Genomic DNA, 25,041 nt, shown 5'->3' with positions numbered 1-25,041 from the left:
TTTATGCATTGGAACTTGTCAAATCAACACCCTAGATGTATCGGCCATTAAATCATTTATATGCTTCCTTTTTATTTTTTTTTAATTTATGAGAGACTCAATTTCATTATCTTTTCATATAGTAAATTCGCGTTATGTTGCAATAAATAATGCAGAGCAAAAAAACTGTTAAATGTCACTTAGTTTAAACTAAGAACAAATAGTACAGAAAGGGATTGAGAAACAATCAAGAGTACATAATACATATTATATTATGTTCATTATCTATGTTATGTACATATGTATATGTATTGAAGAGATTATTGCACATATATATATGAACATAATAAATATAAAATATTGGAGAAATATTCTTTATATAGTTATGTATTTCATTTTTTCATATTTATGTTTAATATGTAATTATTTTTTGAATAAGTCTGTGATTTTCTTCTGTTTTTTAACCTTCAGTGAATTTCTGAATGCGATATCCCTCCATTTTCTAATCACCAAAACGTATAATGCTGTTAACTCATGTTGCTGCTCAATGTATTTTAATGCAAGTTCCATTACATTTTTGGCTTCTTCATGAGAAATCGTTTTTTCCTCTTCAATGTCACTACTCTCATCATATTCCTCTGGTTCTTTGGTTGCTAAATCTATGATTTCTTCATCATTCAAAAATTCATTTTCAAGGTGATCGTCACAACTTATCATCCAATTTTCCACATCTTCTGGTTGCAATGCTTCGTTACCCGTTAACTTTTCAAGGTCTTGTAGAGTGGATTTGTTTTCTTCTTCTTCAGTCCCTGCAATATTCGAGATCGCAACTAGATTCTCAACATCTGGCCAAAGTTTTCTCCAAGATTTAATAAACGTTGAAGAGGGCATTTCTTGAAATGCTGTAGCTAGCATATAGATAACGTCCTTGATATTGATCTTTTTGATGACTTCTAAAAGACCTTTGTCTTCACTCTCCGAGTGTTGCAGAATTTCAGAAACAACTTTACGCCTGTATCGTCTTTTTAAGCTTTCGATCACTCCTTGGTCCATTGGTTGCACTAAGCTTGTCACATTAGGAGGAAGATAAACTAATTTTATGTCATCTACATCGCAGTCATGAGGATGGGTTGGAGCATTAACTAACACTAGAACTACTTTGATAGGCAAGTTAACACTTTTTAAATGTTTTTTAACTCTTGGAACAAACTCTAAATAAGACTCTTTAAACAGGTCTGAATTCATCCACGCTGATTTTTGTGACTTATAAAAGACCACGGATTCAAGTTTTTGAATGCCCGTGGTTTAGCAGACTTCATCATCATCTTTGCACTGATTTTATCCGGTCTAGCAACGACGGCTCTTGCCGGTCTTTTGATTGATCCTTTCGTCGAGATTAGGCGCCATCTTTTTATGATTCTGGGTCGCATCTAGGACTAGCGTCTAGCCGGTATCGGGAGCACCGATCCCGAATTCTACCGAACGGCTCAACTTGCGTGGCCGACAATAGTATGGTGCCAAATTTTAAATGGCTACTGCTACTAATAGGTACAGGATTGTTCCTTATATTTAGAGAGCGACTGGTGGCGCTATTGTACAGAGTGGAAAAAAACTTTAAATGCAAAAGTTGCGGGATTTGTCCTAAATCGCCAGAAAATGTTTTAAAACATAATACAGGGGTATGGAAGGTAATAAAATGGACAAACTTGGTATTTTTAAATGTAACACCCTATATTTTTTATATAAATTAATAGCCTCGTTTTTCCTGATTTAAAAATATATGCTATTGGTAAAATATTTATATTTACTTAAAATTTAAAAAAGAAACAGTTAATAAAATCTCAGTTGCTATGATTAATGATGGTCAATAAATAAATTGCTTAACTGTAATTTTTAACCATAGTTACGTCTGAATTAATTATAGCAACGGAGATTTTATTAAACTGTTTAGAATATTCTTCTTACATTTTAGGTATAAATATTTTACCAAAATGTCAGCATATTATACATTTTTGAAATCAGGAAAAAAGGGGCTTTTAATTTATATAAAACTATAAAGGATGTTGATAGTTTTATATAAATTAAACTTTGTCTAATTTATTAATTTTTGATACCCCTATATTATATATTTTTAATCCCCATTACATTGATTTTGTTTTGGTTTATTGGGCATTCTATTGTAATTTGTTAAGGGATATTGCAGATATTGCAGAAATAAAAGATAACTAAATGTAAAAATAAATTAAATATATTCATTTGTTGACATATACTTTCAACTATCTACATACAGGGTGTCTCATTTAATAGTATAACAGCGTAATCATTATTTTGCTTTTTGACTGATTTAAATCAAACCGGTCTCAAAAGATAGAGGTCACCGAGGTCTATTTAAATATTGAAAACCAGTTCGATGCATCTTCAATGCTAAATTGGGTGAAGAACAACGAAAAATCATAGTAGGCATTTTTTATTGAAAAGAAGGAAATCCTTAATTAAAAATCCCCAAATCCAAAGTTTGGTTGAACTCCAATAAAATGAGGTTTTGATGAAAATGTATATAAGCCTATATGTAAATGTTTACACTTTTAAATGAGACACTCTGTAAATACATATTTTTTGCAATTAGAATATGACTTGAAGAGCCTAATTCTAAATAATTATTTCCACAGAAACGTGAAGAAAATTATAAATATTATGTTAAAAAAAGCTGCTCATATAATTTTTTACAAAAAAAAATTAATTTAAATATTAAAAATTAGTAAAAAAATAATATCTAGTTACGACATAAATAAACAACTAAAATACAAATTGAGTACTTATTATTTATGGTTAAGTATTTGAATAGCTATGGTATTCGATTCCTGTTGAGAAGGTTTCCTGAGGGATAAAACAGATTTTTTTGATTTCTTTTTTGTGGACCAAAATCTTCTTTAAGGTTCAATTTTTCCATTATGAACATTATTTTTATTAGAAGATGAAAAACTATTTTTATTTATACTAATATTCTCTATTGCAGCTAAAGTTGGAGGAAGGGAATTTAAAACTTTTTCAATGGTATCTAACTTCTTGAGTGAGTTACCAGAATGTAACATTTCTTGAAATTGCACTAAGAGGCTTTGCTGTTGCTCCTCAATCGAAGAACCTGTTTTTTGTTTTTTAGCAAGTTGTGTAATAATTGCATCACATTCCTCGTTTTCATAACATTCAACATACAGCTGATCTTCTAGTGGAGAATCTTCATGAAAATCTGGAAGAAAAAATATATTTACCTAATTATTAGTGTTATTACACATAAAATTAGTTATGATCACCCATTAGTTATAGATTTGAAAACTATAAATTACAAATTTTAAATGTAAATGTTTCATGTTTGTTTCAAACATTTCCCGCACTGATGAGTATTTTTTCACTTTATAATTATTACAAATCAAATTAATAAATAGTCAAACGAATAGATTTAAAGTCTTACACACAAAACACAAGCAAGTCCTACTACGAAATAACGAAAAGTTCAAAAGAACTTCAAAGATCAAATTATTGTGGCTATGTTTACATTTTACCGGCGTCATACGGTTGCCGTGTTCGGGATCAAGGCTCCCGATACAGGCTAGCCGCTAGTGCATCTAGGTGCTTGGACTTTTGACTTGCTCGGAAGATAGGAACCGACTGGTCGGGATAGGATTTAGGAGATTTGTGTTTTTAATTGACAAATCGAGCCGTTTCATGTGCGATGATGTATTGCCATCCTTTGGCTCCGCCCTCCTGTTATTAGAGTCCGAGTTGGTCGTTCTCAAAGTCTCAGTGAAGCTTTTTTTTTTAATGTTTGTGTTTTTTATTATATTTGGGTTTTTTGGGCAGCGCCAATAGCTCGCCGGATGGTCACCGCCGCAATTGCAACACTCAGCCGGGGTTGCTCTGTTTTTTTGACATTCTGAATAGAAATGTTCGCTCTTGCACTTGTGGCAACGCGGCTTTGCGTTGCAATTACTCAGGACATGACCATATTCCTGGCAGCGATGACACTGCCCAATTTGCTTCCTGTTTTCAATAGTCTGAATCCTTAAGCGCTCAACGCGGACCCTAATCTTTAAAATGTTGTCAATTTCAAACACACTCTCCTGTTCTTTGGGGACGAGGAATCTGATGAGGTCTGTGGATCTTCGTCGGCCTAGGCCGGTTTTAAACCAGCCCGGTTCCTCCGGCTCAAACCCCTTTGCCCTCAGCTCCTCCTCGACCTCTTCTAGCTTGAAGTTTTGTTCAAGTCCTCTCAAACTGAACGTGATCAGTTTCCTGTCCTCCTCAAGGAAGAAGGAATGGAATTCCATTTCCTCCCCCTTGAGAAGACCTGTTAATGCTCGGTGGTCATTCGGAGTTTTGGGGAAGAGTGCTAATCCCAATTTGTCTTTTTGTACTTTTACAATGTTTTTTTTTTTTCACAAAATAACTTGTATTTTGCGGCCCAGTTTTTTGTGTCTCTTAACACTACTTTTGAGACTTTGTTAATATTAGTGATGGGATCAGTACTCCTCCCTTTGCCCGCTAGGGAAAGGTCGTTTAAGGGCATGTACAGTGGATTTTTTTTAAATTTTGGTGTAAGATTTTCGGTGGAGTTTTGGATGGGATCTGAGGCTGACGATGTTGAGGGGACTGGCTCCCTGTTTATTGTTATTTCAGGGTGAACCAGTTCCAAGGCCGGCTCATCTCCGTCTTGTGAGGGCGGAGACAGGCCCGCGTCTTCCCTGGTTCTTTTATTTTTGCGCTCCTTTTGATTTTCATCTCTAGCCAGACCCCTCTGTGCCGTCAGTTTCTCTTTAAGTTCGGAATTTTTGATGGTAAGGGTTTCATTTTGAGTCAGCACCTCCCCGAGTTTACATTTCAAGTCCGAGATCTGCCCATTGAGAGATTAACTTATTTATCTTTTGTTCAAACAGTTGTACTCTCTCGATGATTTGAGAGTTTCTAAGTATAATCTCATACATTTCTTTTGCGTTTATCTCAATTTGCAAATCTTGTTCCCGAATTTTCTCCTCGAGTTTGCGGACTCTTTCCTCGCTTTGCCTAATTTCCGCACTCTGGGGTGGCGCTTTACCAGCTCCCAGGTCGGGGTTTGGAGTGGTTTTAAGTGATTTTGCTAGTCTAGGAACAGTACGGGATTCGGTATGGGGTTTAAGGAACTTAGAGGAGTCGTCCGAAGTCTTACCCCACTCTCACTCTTGTCTGCTTGTCGTTCTCTTGTAGACTTCGCTTTTGGTGGATCTATCCGTTGAATATCCATTGGACACGTCCATTCGTTGCTTATCTCCTATTTTTTTTCGGCGATGGTTGTGCCCCCCACTGATGAAATTGGGTGTATCGCTGTGTATTTAATCAATGACTTTTAAACTGACGTGCTCTTATGGCAATCAATGAATGAATAATTTAGCAGACTTGCCAATAACGAAAAGTGGAATTTTATGAATTCCCGCTGCATTCGAACAAACGGACACTGTAATACGTTCTTTGTTCTTTTTAAAGCCAGAGGCAGACTGTTCATGACTGCCTAGAAAAGTTTTTTCTGTATGTATAGCCCGGTCTCGTCCATACTATAAACTTGTTCTGGACATATAATTCCTCTGTTTAAACCATTTCACCAAACTTAGTCTTGAATTCTGTCGCACCTGAAGTATCAGCAGACAGTTTTTCTCCACTTACATGTGCGAAACGAATTCCGTGTCGCTTTTTCCATCGATTAAGCCAACCATCACTTGCCACAAATTCGCCTCCATTATTAATCTTCTGGTGGATAGCCAGAGCCGGTTCTTTCAAAATTGGGTCGCCAATCGGTGTACCTTTTCGACGTACCTGAAGAAACTAGATCCACAAAGCTTCATCGACGACCTCGTAAATCGGTTTTTTTCTCGTACAATGGCTGCTCAGATTCCATTTTCGAACAAAACTCCTCAATCGAATGCCTATCTCTTCGCCAGTCATTTACAGTGCTTTTTCCAACATTAAATTCTGCACAGATTTTCGCCACAGATTCGCCATTATCAATCCGCTTTAACACTTTTAAACGTGTATCCATCGAAACCACAATTCTTTTGCGCTTTGCACTCATTGTTAAGGAAATAATGATGTTTTGTACGTACCCACAGCAAGAACAAACCAAACTGATCAAAACGACAAAATAATCCTATTTTGTATCCTATTTGTTCATCGTTTATAGTTCAGTTCACAGGGATGTCCCCGTAATAACGGGGAAATCCCAGCCGAATCGCCTCGCCGGTGAATTTGGTTAAGAGGAATTATACTGTAAATATAAATATTTCCCTCTATCAATGAAATTATGAAAATTAAATATACATTTGATAAAAAAATAGAAAGATTTATTTATATATAAAATTGGAATATGTTTACATATCTGTTAAACATATTCCAGGCATTTTAGAATATATGTATTTCGTCAAATGAGATGTAGATCCTCGGATAACAGACTAAATAAAACAGACAATATTAACTGAAATATTATATTAAAAATATTATTTATATATACACACAAACACACAAAAAAAACGCCTAAATTATATTTACGTATGCTGAAAATAAAAACAATTTTTTGTTCGCCAAGCGAAATAATAACATTCCTAACTTTTTATATATCGTACATGCAAACGCGTTCTATATACAACTCATCATACAAATTAAATCACAATTAATTTTTTTTTGGTCATAAACCAAGTTAAGTTCACTAAAACGTCGTTCAATAAAATGTTATTTTTATTTATTTTTTTTTTGACTATGTACAAAAAGACACTATACAAATTTACCGATGACTATTGTTATTATACCAGAAACAATAATATGGGACATTTTACGGGGTCGTTTGCTAGCCGGCCGAGTTACACGGTCGACTTATTGTAATTTTGTTCGGCATGTGCATGTTGTACAGTTCCATCCTGAAAATAAAAAAAAACTTTAATTGGAACATGTTTTATGGGTCAATAAATACAGTCCAAATGTAGTCAAGAAATGCATATCGATCCTTTTATAGTACAATTGAAGCCATAACGACCTATGCTAAAAAATCGAATAATATAATTCTTATTAACTAATCTTGAAAGACATACCTACAATATTAAGATCTGTAAGATATACTATTTAAAACAGTAAAATTTTATAGAACAAAGATAGCAACATTTAACAATGACAGAAATATTTTACTAATACAATAATTTTTGATCAAATTACAGAATCTTAAAAGCCTAATAGAGAGTAGATGCTACTAAAGATTTAACAAGAGATATTCATCAACGGACTAAAACGCATGATCAATTAACAGGTTTTTTGCACTTATGTCGAAACATTTTCAAATTCTCAATACAAGGAACACTCAATGGCAAGTGGTTATACATTTTAATGCCCATTTAAATAATGTAGTCCCTTATGTAACTAAAGTGCGGAATAGACAAACATAAATCATGTTCCCGGCGTGTTTGATAAGTTCTGGCATTTGAGAAAAATTACACCCAAGGAATCACATGCTGTATTATCGGCACTCAATTAATTAACAACCTGAATAATATAAAGAAACACATCGAATTTGCGGCATTGGCAATTCTCCTTATGATACCAAACACATAACTTTATGTGTATTGATTCCAGTAAAGCGTTGTTTCGAAAAACATACCCAAGACTATTTATTATTGAATTAATTACCTAAGGCTTTGAGGTAGCGCGGAATCGTCCAGGTTGTATCTCTTCACCGCGACCATACTGAGGGTCTTCAGGGAGGAGTTCAGGTCTAGTATGAACATGTCACTGTGATCCACCAATCCGTCCAGACCGCTCTCCAGGTCTTCCTCTTGGTTTTTGTTCAGCATCGGACTGAAATTAAAAGAGTGTTAATTACTAAACGCAAAATAATATATCTTGGCATTGATTTGGTGGAAAATCAATTCAGATTCAATGACCCTAATGAGCTCCGTGTGACGGAATTTTTCGTCTGATTATTATTAAAATCTACCAATAAAAATTGTTAATTAAGCAACATGTATCTGCCCGACCTATACCAACTCACCAACGAGTGGAATAAACCATAAAAGTGGCGCAGTATAATAATGTAATTAATAATAACGCATTAGCGGTTACATCGGAATCTACATAATATGTAAATTAACTCTTAACTGGTGACCATGTGTTTTACAGACTCAACGCGATCGTTTTACGCGTGCTTATTTTATCCTTTAAAAAATCCTTTTATAATGATTTCTATGTTTATATAATTGTTAAGAAAAGTATGTTTTTTTAAATAAAAAATTAATGAGGAAACCTTGCTGTAAGTTCTAATACTTTTTAGGAAACTGCAGCCTTTTTCTGTTAATTCCAGTTAATTTTTGTATTAATTCCAGATAGTTAAAGCTAGTTTTTGACTTTTTTCCAGGAAGTCATTCTATGTACATATTTCCAAGTTAGAGTTTTTAGGCTTTTTCAAACAACTAAAGTTATTTTTGATATTTTTAGGATCATATGCAGAAAAATCACTCGTCTAAGAGCCACTTGCATTTTATAGCAAAAACTTTTGAAGTTTCTCCTAACGTTTTGATTTTTTACTTATCTAAAATTATCTCAATATTATCATTAATGTACTTTCACGTATGAGAGTTTCCGTAAGTGATTTTTGTGTCGAAAAAATTTTAAAAAAGCTCATTACTTTAAAAAGAAGTTAAAATTAATTAAAGGTTTAATTGAACACCTGCTTAAGCGTTTTTCAAATATAATTTTTCAATTATAGTTTTTTTTATGGAAAAAAAAATGTCTATAGACGGTAATTTTTATCCAGTAAATTTCACAAAATTCATAGAACAAGATTCGTACATATATTCCTGGAATAATTTAACTCATTATTGTTTAGTTTCAGCATTTTCCAAAAATTATATATAATATACTAATGAGAAAAACAATTTTTTTTTATTAACAATTTTACAAAATGCCCCTCACTCAAAAATTATTAAACATATTCCTGCAATAATTCTATTGGATAACTGTTTTAGCGTTTTCCAAAAAAAATATATAGTACCTAATGAGAAAAACTATTTTTTTTTGAGGAAAATATTTTTTTTCTAAAAATTTCACAATTTTTACTTCTGTACCGGAAAATAATTAAAGCCGATATCAGTTTATTGAAAACTTACCAGCGAATTGGTTTCTTTACATTTACATCAATGACCAATGCCAATGGTGCAAAAGCAAATTAAAGAATTAATAGGAAGCATTTTTGATCTAATACCTGCAGTTGTTGAACATGAAGAAAATACCAAAGCATGCATGATGTTAATTAAAATTAAGGAGACAGACTCCATATTTACATACGTACTTATTGACAGAAATCAATTTGCTTACAATGTTCCCGAAAATTGTGTATAAATTGCACTAAGAAAGAGCGAGAATAATTATTTTCAGTACTTTATTTTGTTTATTTGCAGATTTCCTATAGAATTTGTCTTTTGATTGAAAAAACTCGTCCCATAGCTCAAAGAGACCTACGTAAGTAGAGAAAAAAATAAAAACCGTAAGTCTTGGTCTCAAAATAAAGCATCATCAGACCTTATAAACTAGTAACTACAATATACTTTTGCTAAGCAGTTAACGTTCAGCATAAGATGCTCTCTTTAAACAGTTACTACGTAGGCTTCAATTGCCTGAAAGGAATAAGTTGATTCTTCCAGGCAGTTGAGGTTCAGAAACAAATTTACCTTTTGAGGTTTCAACTGCGTGGAAAAAATATCATATTTCTTTTTCATACAGTTAAAGCTCAGCACGAGATGCTTTTTTTAGGCAGTTACTCTCAAAGCTTCTTCTAGGTTTTAATTGCCTGGAAAAAATAGGTTAATTCGTCCAGGCAATTGAGGTTCAAAAACAGGGTTACTGCCTGGAAAATACTACAATATACTTTTGTTTAGCAGTTAACGTTCAGCATAAGATGCTCTCTTTAAACAGTTACTACGTAGGCTTCAAATGCCTGAAAGGAATACGTTGATTCTTCCAGGCAGTTGAGGTTCACAAACAAATTTACCTTTTGAGGTTTCAACTGCCTGGAAAAAATATCATATTTCTTTTTCATACAGTTAAAGCTCAGCACGAGATGCTTTTTTTAGACAGTTACTGTCAAAGCTTCTTCTAGGTTTTAATTGCCTGGAAAAAATAGGTTAATTCGTCCAGGCAATTGAGGTTCAAAAACAGGGTTACTGCCTGGAAAATACTACAATATACTTTTGTTTAGCAGTTAACGTTCAGCATAAGATGCTCTCTTTAAACAATTACTACGTAGGCTTCAAATGCCTGAAAGGAATACGTTGATTCTTCCAGGCAGTTGAGGGTCACAAACAAATTTACCTTTTGAGGTTTCAACTGCCTGGAAAAAATATCATATTTCTTTTTCATACAGTTAAAGCTCAGCACGAGATGCTTTTTTTAGACAGTTACTGTCAAAGCTTCTTCTAGGTTTTAATTGCCTGGAAAAAATAGGTTAATTCGTCCAGGCAATTGAGGTTCAAAAACAGGGTTACTGCCTGGAAAATACTACAATATACTTTTGTTTAGCAGTTAACGTTCAGCATAAGATGCTCTCTTTAAACAGTTACTACGTAGGCTTCAATTGCCTGAAAGGAATAAGTTGATTCTTCCAGGCAGTTGAGGTTCACAAACAAATTTACCTTTTGAGGTTTCAACTGCCTGGAAAAAATATCATATTTCTTTTTCATACAGTTAAAGCTCAGCACGAGATGCTTTTTTTAGACAGTTACTCTCAAAGCTTCTTCTAGGTTTTAATTTCCTGGAAAAAATAGGTTAATTCGTCCAGGCAATTGAGGTTCAAAAACGGTGTTACTGTAGGAGAAATATAAGAATAGTGGACTGTACCTTTAATTAATTAATGCATAAAAAATTAAGACGACGGCCAAGACAACCCCAAAATAATTTGTGGCTCACCTTGCTGTCGCTTCTGTTCAGGACTGCTCCTCCAGGTTCACCTCCAAATATTTGCTGGGTTTGACGGTGTGCCGGCACTTATAATTTTTTGAATTCACTCGCGTGTCTTTATATATGGAGAACGACTTATTTGGTCAGTAGTTTATATACCAATGCTAATGCTGCTTGTTCCCATCAATCAGGATCGATGCAGTACTGGACTAGAGGTGCGTGCGACTCTTCTCGGTCAAAATTAAGGTTGTCTTACATATGACGCGATAAAAAGCCGCGAATAATGATTTAGCAAAAAAAAACTAAAGAAATTGTAGAATACAACTTTAGATATTAACAACGATCAGTACCACGACGAAGCAAAGCTCATGTTAAATATAATTATATGAATATTGACAATAAAAAAAGAATAAAAATAAATAAAGAAATGAGTCTTCCGATTTGACGGAACAGTTACTGTCTGGAAAATACTACAATATACTTTTGTTAAGCAGTTAACGTTCAGCATAAGATGCTCTGTTTAAACAGTTACTACGTAGGCTTCAATTGCCTGAAAGGAATACGTTAATTCTTCCAGGCAGTTGAGGTTCAGAAACAAATTTACCTTTTGAGGTTTCCACTGCCTGGAAAAAAGATCATATTTCTTTTTCATACAGTTAAAGCTCAGCATGAGATGCTTTTTTTAGACAGTTACTCTCAAAGCTTCTTCTAGGTTTTAATTGCCTGGAAAAAACTACAATATTCGTTTTTTAAGCAGTTCAGCATGGGATGCTCTCTTCAGACAGTTACTGCCAAAGCTTCCTCTAGGCTTCAATAGCCTGGAAGGAATAAGTTAATTCTTCCAGGCAGTTAAGGTCCAGAAACAAATTTACCTTTTGAGGTTTCAACTGCCTGGAAAAAATATCATATTTCTTTTTCATACAGTTAAAGCTCAGCATGAGATGCTTTTTTTAGACAGTTACTCTCAAAGCTTCTTCTAGGTTTTAATTGCCTGGAAAAAACTACAATATTCGTTTTTTAAGCAGTTCAGCATGGGATGCTCTCTTCAGACAGTTACTGCCAAAGCTTCCTCTAGGCTTCAATAGCCTGGAAGGAATAAGTTAATTCTTCCAGGCAGTTAAGGTCCAGAAACAAATTTACTTTTTGAGGTTTCAACTGCCTGGAAGAAATATCATATTTCTTTTTCATCAGCTCAGCATGAGATGCAGGGTTTTTATTTTTTCTCTGTTTTTTTTATACTTTTTATGTATAATATACTCAGTTTTAAGTACACAAAGTGTTATTTTGAATTAAGTAAATATTATTTTGTTGTAGAATTCATGTTGGGTATTAAAAAAATATGGTAATTTAACCTTTATAGCACAGTTTTTCTTTTCGAATAAATAATAAATGCAAATTAGCGATGCTATTTTGTTAAAATATAACATTATATTACAAAAATTTTTTTAAATCAGCTTTTTTGAGCTGGAAGTCTGAAAGATTCATGGTCACCGTAATTAAATATAGGGTCACCAGTTAGGGGTTAAAACGTATAAGCATAACAGATGGAATTTTCGCTATGAGTGCTATGTTTTATATAAGCTTTCCAGACGTATTCTAGTGAAAATGCGTTAAATCCCAATCTCTGGATAATAGGCCCAAGAGCACCTTCCTTAAGGTTCAAGAAGAAAATATAGGATGCATACCCTAAAATAAATTAGAAAAAACATCAAAGAGGGTTTTCTGTAAGAACATGTTGAAAAAGGAACCTAATTTAAGGGAATTAAATTAATTCAACAAGAAGAAAGAGAGGGCTAAAGGTTACTGAAAGTGGAATCGCAAGATCAGGATAGATAGATTTTCAGAAAGAATACAGGGTGTTTCAAATTCGACCCTTAACATGGAGATATCGCAATCTATAAGAGATACGATGATGGTTAAATTTGGGTAAAATTGTAAATTTTTGAGCTTAACAATAAGAAATTTAAAAAAAACTTAAAAATTTCGAATGGTGTCGAAAATATTCGAGAAAACACGAAATTTTGAATAATCGAAATTGTTTTTTTCTCGATGTGTTCCGTCTTTTGTCAATCGCTATGTTTGATGTTTGCATTTTTAACAAAGTAATATTTTTAATTTTTAAAAACCTGAATTTTCGAATAAAAACTAAATTTGTTGAAGTAGGTTATGCATAAACTGACAATATTTAAACTGTCAATAAATATTACACATTAGACAGAAATAATATCAATGCAATATCGTCCTAGTGCACAGACTTTATTTCAGAGTTACACCCTTATTATTTCAAGTGATTTTCCATTTTATTTTACAAAATTACGTTAAATATTTGGAGGACAGCAAATTAAGCAAAATTCCTAGAAAATATAAAAAAAGTTATTCAAATCCCTGAAAGGCGTAAAAATCTTCTTCAAATGTCTTAAATAATATATAAAATTAATCGAGTTTTCTGGAAAACCTACGGAAAATGTTAATAATTCGTTAAAGGTCTGGAAGTTATAAAAAAACACTCCAGAATTTTAGAAAATAGAAAAACTGATTCTAAAAGTCTGGAATAAAAACCAAAAACATGCAAATTTCCCAAATTTAACAAAAAATCTTAAAAGCGCAATAGCGTTAAATTAAATAGAAACCTAAAATTAAATAAAAACATTATATTGCAAATACCTGTGAGACATGGAAAAATTACCTCAAAATCTTACAATAAAACAAAATTTTATTACTAATGCCTGAAATAATATAAAAATACCCAAAAGGTCTGGAAACTGTAAAAAGTTATTTAAAAAATTGAAAACCAAAACCTATTTTAAAACAATTTAACCATCTTCGTATCTTTTATAGATTCCGAAATCTCCATGTTGAGGGTCGAAATTGAAACACCCTGTATAATAAGAAGAGTAAATAAAGTCAAAAAAATGTGCAAACATTGTCAAATCAGCTTGGTTTACATCCAGTGAGTTGTGCAAAATACCTGCAAAAAGAAGAAATTGTGATAATCAATTAACTCAACTGCCTCGAATAAATATTGTAACAAAACTGCACACTCCAACTCAACATAGTTGCTATAACTTAGGAAATTGTTAAGCTATCGAAAGATTTCGCACCTCAAGGGTTCCTCCTGGTTTGTGATTTTTTTTTTAAATAGCAATTGATTAAGTTGTATTATCATTTTAACTCCAGTGTTTTTAAGTTACAAAAATCGTTCATATAAGAAAACCTTCAGCAAGAATCGCTCTTACTGTGAATGAAACCCTCCTCAAATAATATTGACATGATCCTCAACTAATTGAAGGATATTACTAATCTGATATTTGGATAAATTACCTTGTTCCACCAAAAATGTAGATTTTATCGCCAACTTTGGTGCAGGCCTGTCTTCGTCTCTCGCAGGGCGACTTGCCAGACGGATTGATCCTCGTCCACACGCAGGTTTCCGGATCGAACATGTAGAGGTCGTTGTAGTGCTGCGCTCGTACCGAATTGTACCCGCCGAATATGTACATTTTATTGTTGTGGACAACTGGAAAAAAGTACAGTTTATATTACTATATTTTTTTTTAATATATTAAGTGTTTTGTCTATGTTATGGTCTGATGATGCTCTAGTTGGACGAAACATTTAACCTTTGTCGTTTTATTGAATGTGATGCTGTAGATTCAACGTTTTTGCCTCTATGGGAAAATGAATTAATTTTTCGAGTTACTATAGACTAGTTATAATCTAGATGACTGAAAAAATAAAGTGTAATTAACTTTCCACGTTTACATGCATGGCGCAATTACACGGATGAAAAACTGTAGTGAAAAAACTTCTCGATTGTGCTGTTAGCGCATTGTCCATCACGAAAACGCACTTAGTTTAAACGCACGGTGAAAATCGAAAGTTTTGTGTTATTAAATGGTCACAAAGTGACGCCCAGAGGTTTTTCTATATGATATAATGACCCTTGTTACGTTTGAATTTAAAAGCTCACAATAGCTTTCATCGGGTTATAATTTTATAATAATATACCTGTTTATTTGGACCATTAATATACCATTTGATAACAATAAAATCCTTAAGTTTAAGTCACTTATAAAAGATTTAAAGGTTCAGATCTTTAATGTAACGAAGATAATAATTTATGCAAATTTAATGAATTATTATTATTATGTTGACAATAGCAGGCGGTGAGACCGACGAAGCTATTGTTTCTTCCGTATGTTTCAGGCTTGAGTAGGTGGACCTGCTCACATGCAGTAGTGGATCATTCTCTCCGAATTTTGTCCCAGCTCAACATCAACGCGATTCTTGAAGATACACTCTTAAAAATAGGTGAATAAAAATTCAACAATTGTATAGATTTTACATACAATTTGATTCTGGAAATGGTACAGAATCAATTTATGTAGAATTTCTCTATGCTATTGTGTTTAAACAACTGTGGTTCTATAATCAACAAACTGTGTATCAATTTGATTTATTTTATTGTATATACAGTACACTATTTGTGTACTTAAATTCGACAATATTTTATATTTATTTAATATAATTGTTCAGTAAATAAGCAAACTCTTAGTGTTTTTTTAACATGGTATGTACAGGAAAAAAACACAATTTGTGCATTTTAAATACACACGTTAGTGTAGGTTGTTTTTAGAATATATTTTATTTTCTTTCATTTCAACTATAAAATTTTATTACAAATTGTGTATATTAATACTATATATTGTTTTATAAATTTAAATATAGTGTAGGTTATTTATTTTAGGTTTGTATATCAAACTAACATAAAAACTGGAGTTTTTTATTAGAATGTTTTGTATTTATATTCACAAAAATTTAAAATACATTTTAGAGAATTTTGTCATAAATCTGTGTAATAATAAATTCTAGGGCGCCTGGGCAAAACAGGATAGGTCATAATTTGATTAAAATAAAATAAGTCTTGTAAAAAATGGCAAATAAGTGAGGCCCAACGTTTGGTAAGAAAAGAAGTCATATTAGAAAAATACAGATTGAATATGTATTTTCCTAATTTGACTTATTTTCCATATTGACTGTTTTTCCCAAGCACTCTAACATTTATGTTTTTATAAAAATTTTAGTTCTATAGGTAGGGTAAAAAAATTCAATTGTTTTAAAGAAACATTTTTTTATTTAAATACCTTTTAAAAAAGTACATATAACCTACACAACAAAATAAAAAAACTTTAGTAGTAGTATTACAAATACACATTAGAAACGCAAATAGGAACTTAAAATGGAAATTCTTAGTTGTAAAAACAGGATTTTAACCTAAAGGCTAATAAACACATACATTTATGTACAGGGTCATTTTTTATATTTGCGTGCCCATAAACAGGGGTAATTTAAGTGATAGAGAAAAACTTTTTATACAAAAGTTGCATACTTTTTTCCGTATTATCTTCTAGATTTGTAAAAAAAAACAAAAACGCATTGCAAAGTTATATCACTAATATTAACCCCTGTATATGGGCTCGCAAATATAAAAAATGACCCTGTACATATAATATGTATGTAGTTACTTAACATTTACAGTATATCAGGCGGGTAATTGTAACAATCATTTACTGCTATCAATTTTTTTTTAACACATGGTGTTGAAAATTGCACTTTTCATAACTTAAGGAGGCTTTAGAGCTAATTCTGTTAAAAATAGAAAAAAAAACCTCAGAAATCATTTAAAAAGTTTAAATTAAAATCACGAAATGGAAAATTGAAATATGTTTTTTCTTCATAACAGAATTAGCTTTAGATCCCTTTTAAAGTCATAAAAAGTGCCATTTTCAACACCTTATATTAAAAAAATAGTTAACAAGTATGACATTATGATACATGAACATTTTTAACATTTTATGTAGAATTTAAAAATGTGTTGACTATAGGGTGGTTCGTTTACAATAAGTAAGGTTTTGGCATGTTTACATATACCGGATTTTCATATCCCATGGAAATCAAAATGATTGTTATTTCGTTTTAAATCGCCCTTCATCAATTTATTTCAAAATCACTTAATAAAAATAAATGACACAACAAAACGAAAAAACTTAAAAGAAAATAGAAATACCTAATAGGAACGTAATTAGGAACTTAACGAAAATTCTTATGTAGATACATACCTACATATTAACAACATACAGTTTTAAGCTAAGGGTTTTATTTACAAGTACATAATAATATGCTCCTGGAGTTGGTCCAATAAACCCCACTCCTTAAGTTTATCTTCAACGAATATATCCATATTTTTCTTATGCAATTTTAACACTTTTAACACTTAATGAAACGAAAAAACCTTAAAACAAATTAATGCCGGTCGGTTGATTGAAGGACTGAAGAATGAACAGTTGAACACCTTGGCACTGGGAATTATAGCAATGCTGCCAAATCAAAGGTATCTTAAAGATTACACCGCCAATTAAAAAAGTTACGTTTCCTTTTTCCTTGCGCGTGTTATTATCACGATATTATTTAAATAAATAAAATTAGAACTTATGCTGATTGGGCTTATTTTTAAATATCCTATTAAATCATTTTCAATTAACAACTTTAAATCGACTGCAAATTTTGATGCATACCTTTACAATTGTTTAATATTGAATCTGGCAACATTGACGCTAACAACGAAGTTCTAGCGGTAAAGGCAAGGGCGTCCTCCTTTATACACAATTGTGTATTATAACTACACAATATATGTTTTAAAATTCTACAATTGTGAAGGGCTATTAGCAAGAATCTTTTTTAATCTACACAATTGTAAATAAAATCAACACAAGCCAGAATAAAAAATTAATTAAAAATTGTAGTAAAAATATACTTGGTTATTAGATTTTTTACCAAACTGCATTGGATTTAAAAAAAAAAATGGAATATTTATACACATTATCTTAATAATTAATATCCACTTATGGTGTATTAATTTAATATGCAATAATTGTATGAAATATACACATTAAAACATATACAAAATGCCTAAGAATTTTTATACAGGACTGTGAGATATTATTTAACAATTGTGTATTAAAATTAAACATTTTTTTTTTACACAACAAAATGTGAAAAAATCCATCAGGATTTTTCTGTGTGTATTCGTATTTGGGGCCGTCACCGTTTCCTGATTTAACGAGTTCCACAAGTGCACTGCACGATTTGTCACAAAGTTTTTTCTGAGAAGTTTTGCCGTTCTTTCTTTTTCAAGCTTCCTTGTATGTCCTCGGAGATTATGGTTTTGGCTATAGTGAGAAGGTTCGCCAAATTGCACTGGTAATAACCACTGGTAATCTTGTAGGTTTTGATGAGATCGCCTCTATGTCTTCGCTCTCTGAGAGTGGTCAAACCAAACCTGATTAATCTTTCTGGATATGGCACCTCGCTTAATTCGTAAGGGATTTGTGTTACTTTGCGCTGTAATTTCTCCAATTGGTCTATATCTTTAATATAATATGGATTCCATACAACAAAGGCATATTCTATTTTTGGTCTTATGTAACTTTTGTATAGAGTGGATATCATTTCAATAGAATGGTCCCTAAAAGCCTGTTTTATCAGATAGACTACCGAGTTTGCTTTTTTACAAATTCTGGTTATATGACGTTCCCATTTTAGGTCTGATGTTATTAGGACTCCTAGATCATTTTGTTCGTTCACTGATTTTAAGGCACATCCATCCAGAAAATATTCATTATCAGGATTATCTGGACCGATACTCAACACTGTGCATTTGGATGTGTTTAGTTTCATACCCCATTGCCTTGACCACATCTCAACATTTTGCAGGTCTGCCTGGAGCAGCGCTGCGTTGGTTAGAGGATTAGCATATATTTTGCAGTCATCTGCAAACAGACATGTGTCCATCTTTATAAGTCCAACTAGATCAAACAAATATGATGTAAAAAGCACTGGGCCAACTACCGATCCCTGGATAACGCCGCTGCTCACTCGATGTGGACTGGACAGCTCCCCATTGACTATAACCTGGTAGAATCTCTCATTCAGTAATGCCTTGATCAGATCAAACAGCTTTCCTCTGACTCCAAAATGCTCCAGCTTTGCCATTAAGAGCTTGTGCGGGACTTTATCAAATGCCTTTTCATAGTCAAGATATATTATGTCTGTTGGCTGGCCATTGTCGTGATTTTTTGTGCAGTCATTCAAACACTCTAAAAGGTTTGTCGTTGTTGAACGTTTAGGCAAAAATCCATGCTGAGAGGCAGGTATCAAACCATTCTCCAGAAAGAATGGTATGAGCTCCTTAACTATTACTTTCTCCATACATTTCAGTGGGTTGCATGTGAGGCTGATAGGTCTGTAGTTTTCCGGTTTGTTCCGGTCTCCCTTCTTGAACAGTGGTGTCACAATTGAATGTTTCCATTCTTCTGGTATCTTTCTTTGTTCTAAGCATTCCTGCATTGCCCCAGAAAGCAAGGGACTGAGGGAATTTCTGCAATTTTGAAGGAAAACTGTTGGAATTTTATCTGGTCCTGGGCTTGAGTCCCTTTTCATATTTTCAAGCGCTTCTTCGACTTTCTCTTTTGTAAAATGAATAATTACAATTGAGGGTTGCACCCTGCTGTGATTATGCAATAATGGAATTGGATATGAATCCTTCGTGAATGCTGTATCAAACTGTTCTGCGAATGTTTCCGCCATGGATTTGCTGTCTAGAAACTGCTGGGTTGCTGTATCTTTTAGGGTTATGGTTGAGATTTTCGAGTTTAAGTTGCGATTTACATATTTAAATAGTTTCTTTGGCGAGGTCGAGTTTACAAGACCACTTTCATATTTCTTTCTGGCGTCGACCAACTTATGTTTGGTAATATTATTTTGGCACATGTAGGCTTGATATTTGTCCTGAGTTTTGTTTGTTATATACTTTTCCCATAGTTTCCGTTTTTTGTTAATTTCTTTGAAAATATTTTCATTTATCCATGGTTTTTGGGGGTTTGTTTTCACACGTCTGGTAGAAATGTATTGTTCGATAGCACCATTCACAATGTCTTGAAAGTTTTCGAAGATCGATTTGTTCGCATGCGCTGGTTGTAGTTGAATGAAGTGGTGGATTTCTTCATAGTTTGCAGTGTAAAAGTTCCTTCTTACAATAATTGTTTGTGTTGGTTTGGGTGGAATTTTTAGTTATCTTTTTGCTTTTATTACGACATGGTCGCTGCGGCCAATGGGCGGTTCTGAGCAAAGATCAAAGATGCTTTTAGGATCGTTGGTTATGAAGAGGTCCAAAAGGGAACTTTGGTCTTTTCTGTATCTTGTTGGGAAATCAATCAACTGCTGGGCTCCTATTTCTTGATACATGTTCATAAAATCCTGCGTCTTTTTGTATGCAATGCTTGTATGTATTGGTTCTTGTATGTAATGCTTTATTTTTTCAAAGAACTATGAAAATATTATTTTTTAGGGAAGTCCAGTAAATATAGAGATAAAAATAAATAAAAGAAGTGAATATTTAAAACTTCGTTCTATATTAAGCCAAATGCAAGATTTTTAACGTATTTATTGTTGGTCCATATTAAAACTAAAATTTAAAATCATTTGCATAGTTCTATTTTACCGTACTGGCAACCTCTTTATATCTATTTTGTTTCCGAAATAAAGCCAGTTATAGTTATAAATACTATTACTATAGTTAATTTTATACTATAGTTATAAATACTATTTCTGAGATTCATTAACCAACCAAGTGTAAAGTGGGGTCATAATTAGTACTTCATACTGCAGTTTCTCCTTGAAAACACTTATGGTAAAACCCACGCATGCAAATTAATTTCCTAGATCATATCACTTGGCAAAACAGGAAGATTAAACTTACATAAGTCGACTACTTTCATCTGCCAACGAACGAGATCGGAATAGAACATTATAGCACTTTCTCTCGTTTATTTACACGTTTTACATCATCGCGGCATCGTTGCATCATGGTTAATGGTCTGTTGTATGGGTCTAAGTTACATAACCAATTCCGTTTTTTTAATGTAGACCAACGAGAAAGGTACCATTTTATCGTTTTTTTTTTGACTGGCGGGCGGAGGAGAGTAGGTCGTCAACGAAATCGAATTTGTTATGTAAGCGAATGGGCGATGCATCATTAACAGTGATTATTATCATTGGACAAACAGATGTCTTTATATCTCTTTTTTGTTTAATGTAAGTAGGTTCTAGAGATGTCGTCTCTCCTTTCCAGGTTTGATAGGAAGGGATTAGAAGCCATTAAAAAATTTCACTTTTACCTCAAGTCATTTTTGTCCCAGGAGGTTTGATATTTGGTTAATTTCTGTTTTATGATTTTCCAGGCTCTTGGGAGCATTTTAAGGCATTTAAAGAAAGTTTGTTACTCAAAACTAAGGATAACAGAACCGCTGTTGCTCTTCATATGCTTCATAAATAATGATGGCACACAGGAATGTACTATCACTTGGAAGCTTGAGCTATGGTTTGATCAAAGCAACCTAGTATGTCTCTCATATTTCAGATGAAGGCGTCATTGGTCCCTTTTACTCTAAATTAAATTTAACCATCTTCCTCTTGAGAATAAAGAAAATAAAGCTTTAAAAAAATGCTGGTCTCAAAGGTTTGTTATATCCTGGACGAATATTTTAATGTAACTCCCTTCTAAAATCAGAGTTCTTACTGTTCGTTGAAGATTCAGAGAGATATGAGTGTTTTCCTGGTGTATAAGTTGAGTGAAATGTCAGAAAATATTGACGACTGTATTGTCAGGTACATAACGGGGTATATTTTAAAATTGCCTATTAATGTTATGTCAGACATTGAAATAGACCACTGATGTTTGTTAGTTGGGGTTATTGGTGAATGACTAGCACTTTTGAGAGTTCCAATTTTTTTTTCATGTAACCTGTGTGTGCTTTTCCATATTCCTATTTCCTATTTCCATATGCCTGGGAGTAATTTCTTATTTCTTTCAGGAATTCGAAGTAATTTTAGCCTTTCTGCGACACGTCATTTTACAAAAAATGAAAATTTGTATAAAAACGTCCGATTTTTTTAGCATAGAACCCTGGACTACAAATAAACACGGCCAAGTTGCGTCGGCTCCTCCTTCCCACCTGGTCATTCTTATGCACTATGACGTAATGTTGGCTCTGTTTTTTTAGTACAGGCGCATAGTGTCGAATAAGTAGACAAAAAATCCATTTTATTTCAAGATTGCTTGGAATAGGTTTCAGTGAGTTTTTAAGTATTTTCTTCATTTTTATCCAGACAGTTACCAACTGACTGGAATAAATCAAATAATTTTTTCTAGGCAAATGCGAACATTCCTTGATGCTCAATATTAATCCAAAAAGAAATTGGACTAGTTTTTATTTATTTTTTCTTTTAACATAAATCCTCGGACTATATTTAAGAGGTCTCGAAGGCTACGTTGTATCGGAACTTCCGTCTCGTGACATTATAGTCTCTTAAACACTATAGACATTATAATGGATCGCTGTCTTTGTTTGCTACTTCCTTTAGTCCAGGCGTATATTATCGATTTAATAACAAATCATTTATTTTACTTCTCATTTTTTTGCAAGTATTTTTCTTATTTTTTAAGGGATCTAGAGTCTCTTCCTTAGTTTTTCTAGGAAGTTGAACCCATTTCTCATTTTTCTTTCCAGAAGTGCTTATTTTCTTCCAGGGCGTAATAAATTATTTTTTTAAATGCCTGGAAGTAATGCCTTAATTTTTTCAGGATTTTGAAGCCATTTCTCACTTTCTTACAGAGAGTTGAAAATTTATTTTTCAAAACTAAGAATCCTGATGATGGTTTTTTTTACGGTAAAACGGCGGAAAAAAAAACATAAGAGAATTTGCAATTTTCATTAAAACCGTCGTTTTTTTTTAAACATAGATCCCCGGACTAAGAATAAGAGATGTGGCTACGTTGTACAACGCTTTCCTCTCACTCTGTCGCCCTATGATGTAACGTTGTCTTTGTTTGTTGCGCCCTTAGTCTAGACGTATATTGTCGAATTCAGAAAAAAAAACAATTTTTTTGAAAGAATTTGTCAAACCCACTTCTAACAATATATTTAGCATTCTGTGTTATTAACATTTATCTGATTACTTTTTCGTTTTAAATCATATTCACACTAAGAGATAGTCCTGATGATGGTTATTCCCTTGACGAAACGTCAAGAAACTTATGAAGGCCATAAATCATTTTACAAAGAACTGGAAAGTTGTACAAAAACATTCGTTTCTTTCAATATAACTCCCGGACTACAGATGCCGGTACTATTTAACTCACTATGACATAAGGTTGTCTTTGTCTCTTGCTTTCTTAGTCCTGGTCTATTAGTAAAAAGAAGAGATATCGCAATTTTTTTGCTTTTTGGTCATGAGTCCTCGGACTGTTCATAAGAGATGTGGCTAAGCTGCCCTCTTCTTCTAACACACTATGATGTAATGTGGTCTTTGTTTGTTGCTCCCTTGTCCTTCCTTAGAACGTACATTTTTTCTGGAAATTGTAGCCACTTGTCACTTTTTCCAAGTAGAGGAAAATTCATTTTTTAACTACCTGGGATAATTTCTTATTTCTTCCAGGAATTCAAAGTAATTCTAGCCTTTTCGCGATACGTCATTTTACAAAAAATGAAAATTTGTGCAAAAACGTCCGATTTTTTTAGCATAGAACCCTGGACACAAATAAACACGGCCAAGTTGCGTCGGCTCCTCCCTCCCACGCACTATGACTTAATGTTGTCTCTGGTTTTTGTGTTTAGTCCAGGCGCATAGTGTCGAATAAGCAGACAAAGAATCCATTTTATTTTAAGATTGCTTGGAATAGATTCCAGTGAGTTGTTAAGTATTTTCCTCATTTTTATTTAGACAGTTAAAAATGCACCTCAACTGACTGGAATAAATAAAATAATTTTTTCTACGTAAATGCGAATATACCGCGACTAGTTTTTAATTCTTTTTTCTTTTAACATAAATCTCTGGACTATATTTAAGAGGTCTCGAAGGCTACGCTGTATCGGAACTTCCGTCTTGTGACATTATAGTCTCTTAGACACTACAGACATTATAATGGATCGTTGTCTTTGTTTGCTACTTCCTTTAGTCCAGGGGTATATTATCGATTTAATAAGAAATCATTTCTTTTATTTCTCATTTTTTTGCAAATAATTTTCTTATTTATCAAAGGATCTAGAGTCTCTTCCTTATTTTTTCTAGGAAGTTGAACCCATTGATCATTTTTCTTTTCAGAAGTGCTTATTTTCCTCAAGGGGGTAATAAATTTTTTTTTTAAATGCCTGGAAGTAATGCCTTATTTTTTTCAGGAATTTGTAGCTATCTCTCACTTTTTTCCAGGGAGTTGAAAATTTATTTTTCAAAACTAAGAATCCTGATGATGGTTTTTTTCTAAGGTGAAACGGCAGAAAAAAATATGAGAGAATTAGCAATTTTCATAAAAACCATCGTTTTTTTTTAAACATAGAGCTCGGACTAAGAATAAGAGACGTGGCTACGCTGTACAACACTTTCCTCTCACTCTGACGCCCTATGATGAAACGTTGTCTTTGTTTGTTGCGCCCTTAGTCTAGACGTATATTGTTGAATTCAGAAAAAAAAACATTTTTTTGAAAGAATTTGTCAAACCCAATTCTAACAATATATTCAGCATTCTGTGTTATTAACATTTATCTGATTATTTTTTCGTTTTAAATCATGTTCACACTGAGAAAAAATTCTGATGATGGTTATTCCCTTGACGAAACGTCAAGAAACTTATGAAGGCCATAAATCATTTTACAAAGAACTGGAAAGTTGTATGGAAACATTCGTTTCCTTCAATATAACGCCCGGACTACAGATGCCGGTACTATTTAACTCACTATAACATAAGGTTGTCTTTGTCTGTTGCTTTCTTAGTCCTGGTCTAATAGTAAAAAGAAGGGATATCGCATTTTGTTTGCTTTTTGGTCATGGGTCCCCGGACTGTTCATAGGAGATGTGGCTGAGCTGCCCTCTTCTTCTAACACTATGATGTAATGTTGTCTGAGTTTGTTGCTTCCTTGTCCTTCCTTAGTCCAGGCGTACATTATCGAATTAACAACAACTAATTTATTTTATTATTTGAAAAGGAATGTA

The 25,041-nt window shown here is 33.0% G+C and overlaps 1 protein-coding gene across 1 annotated transcript in view; it reads right to left on the bottom strand.

Moving 5' to 3' along the window:
• Nucleotides 1–6,717: 6,717 nt before the first annotated feature.
• The window catches only part of LOC126738393 (kelch domain-containing protein 3-like), a 41,832-nt gene continuing 23,508 nt past the window's right edge, over nt 6,718–25,041 (bottom strand). Inside the window, exons 5-7 of the mRNA XM_050443705.1 lie at nt 14,257–14,452; nt 7,675–7,842; nt 6,718–6,914 (exon numbers count right to left, since the gene is read on the bottom strand). Of these exons, the coding sequence (XP_050299662.1) occupies nt 6,845–6,914; nt 7,675–7,842; nt 14,257–14,452 (434 nt within the window). The 3' untranslated portion in view covers nt 6,718–6,844. The remainder of the gene's footprint in view (nt 6,915–7,674; nt 7,843–14,256; nt 14,453–25,041) is intronic.

Source organism: Anthonomus grandis, chromosome 7 (genome assembly GCF_022605725.1).
Source record: "Anthonomus grandis grandis chromosome 7, icAntGran1.3, whole genome shotgun sequence".
NCBI lineage: Eukaryota > Metazoa > Arthropoda > Insecta > Coleoptera > Curculionidae > Anthonomus > Anthonomus grandis.
The sequence above is the reverse complement of the archived record's forward strand: the minus strand, read 5'-3'. Positions and strand labels throughout refer to the sequence as shown.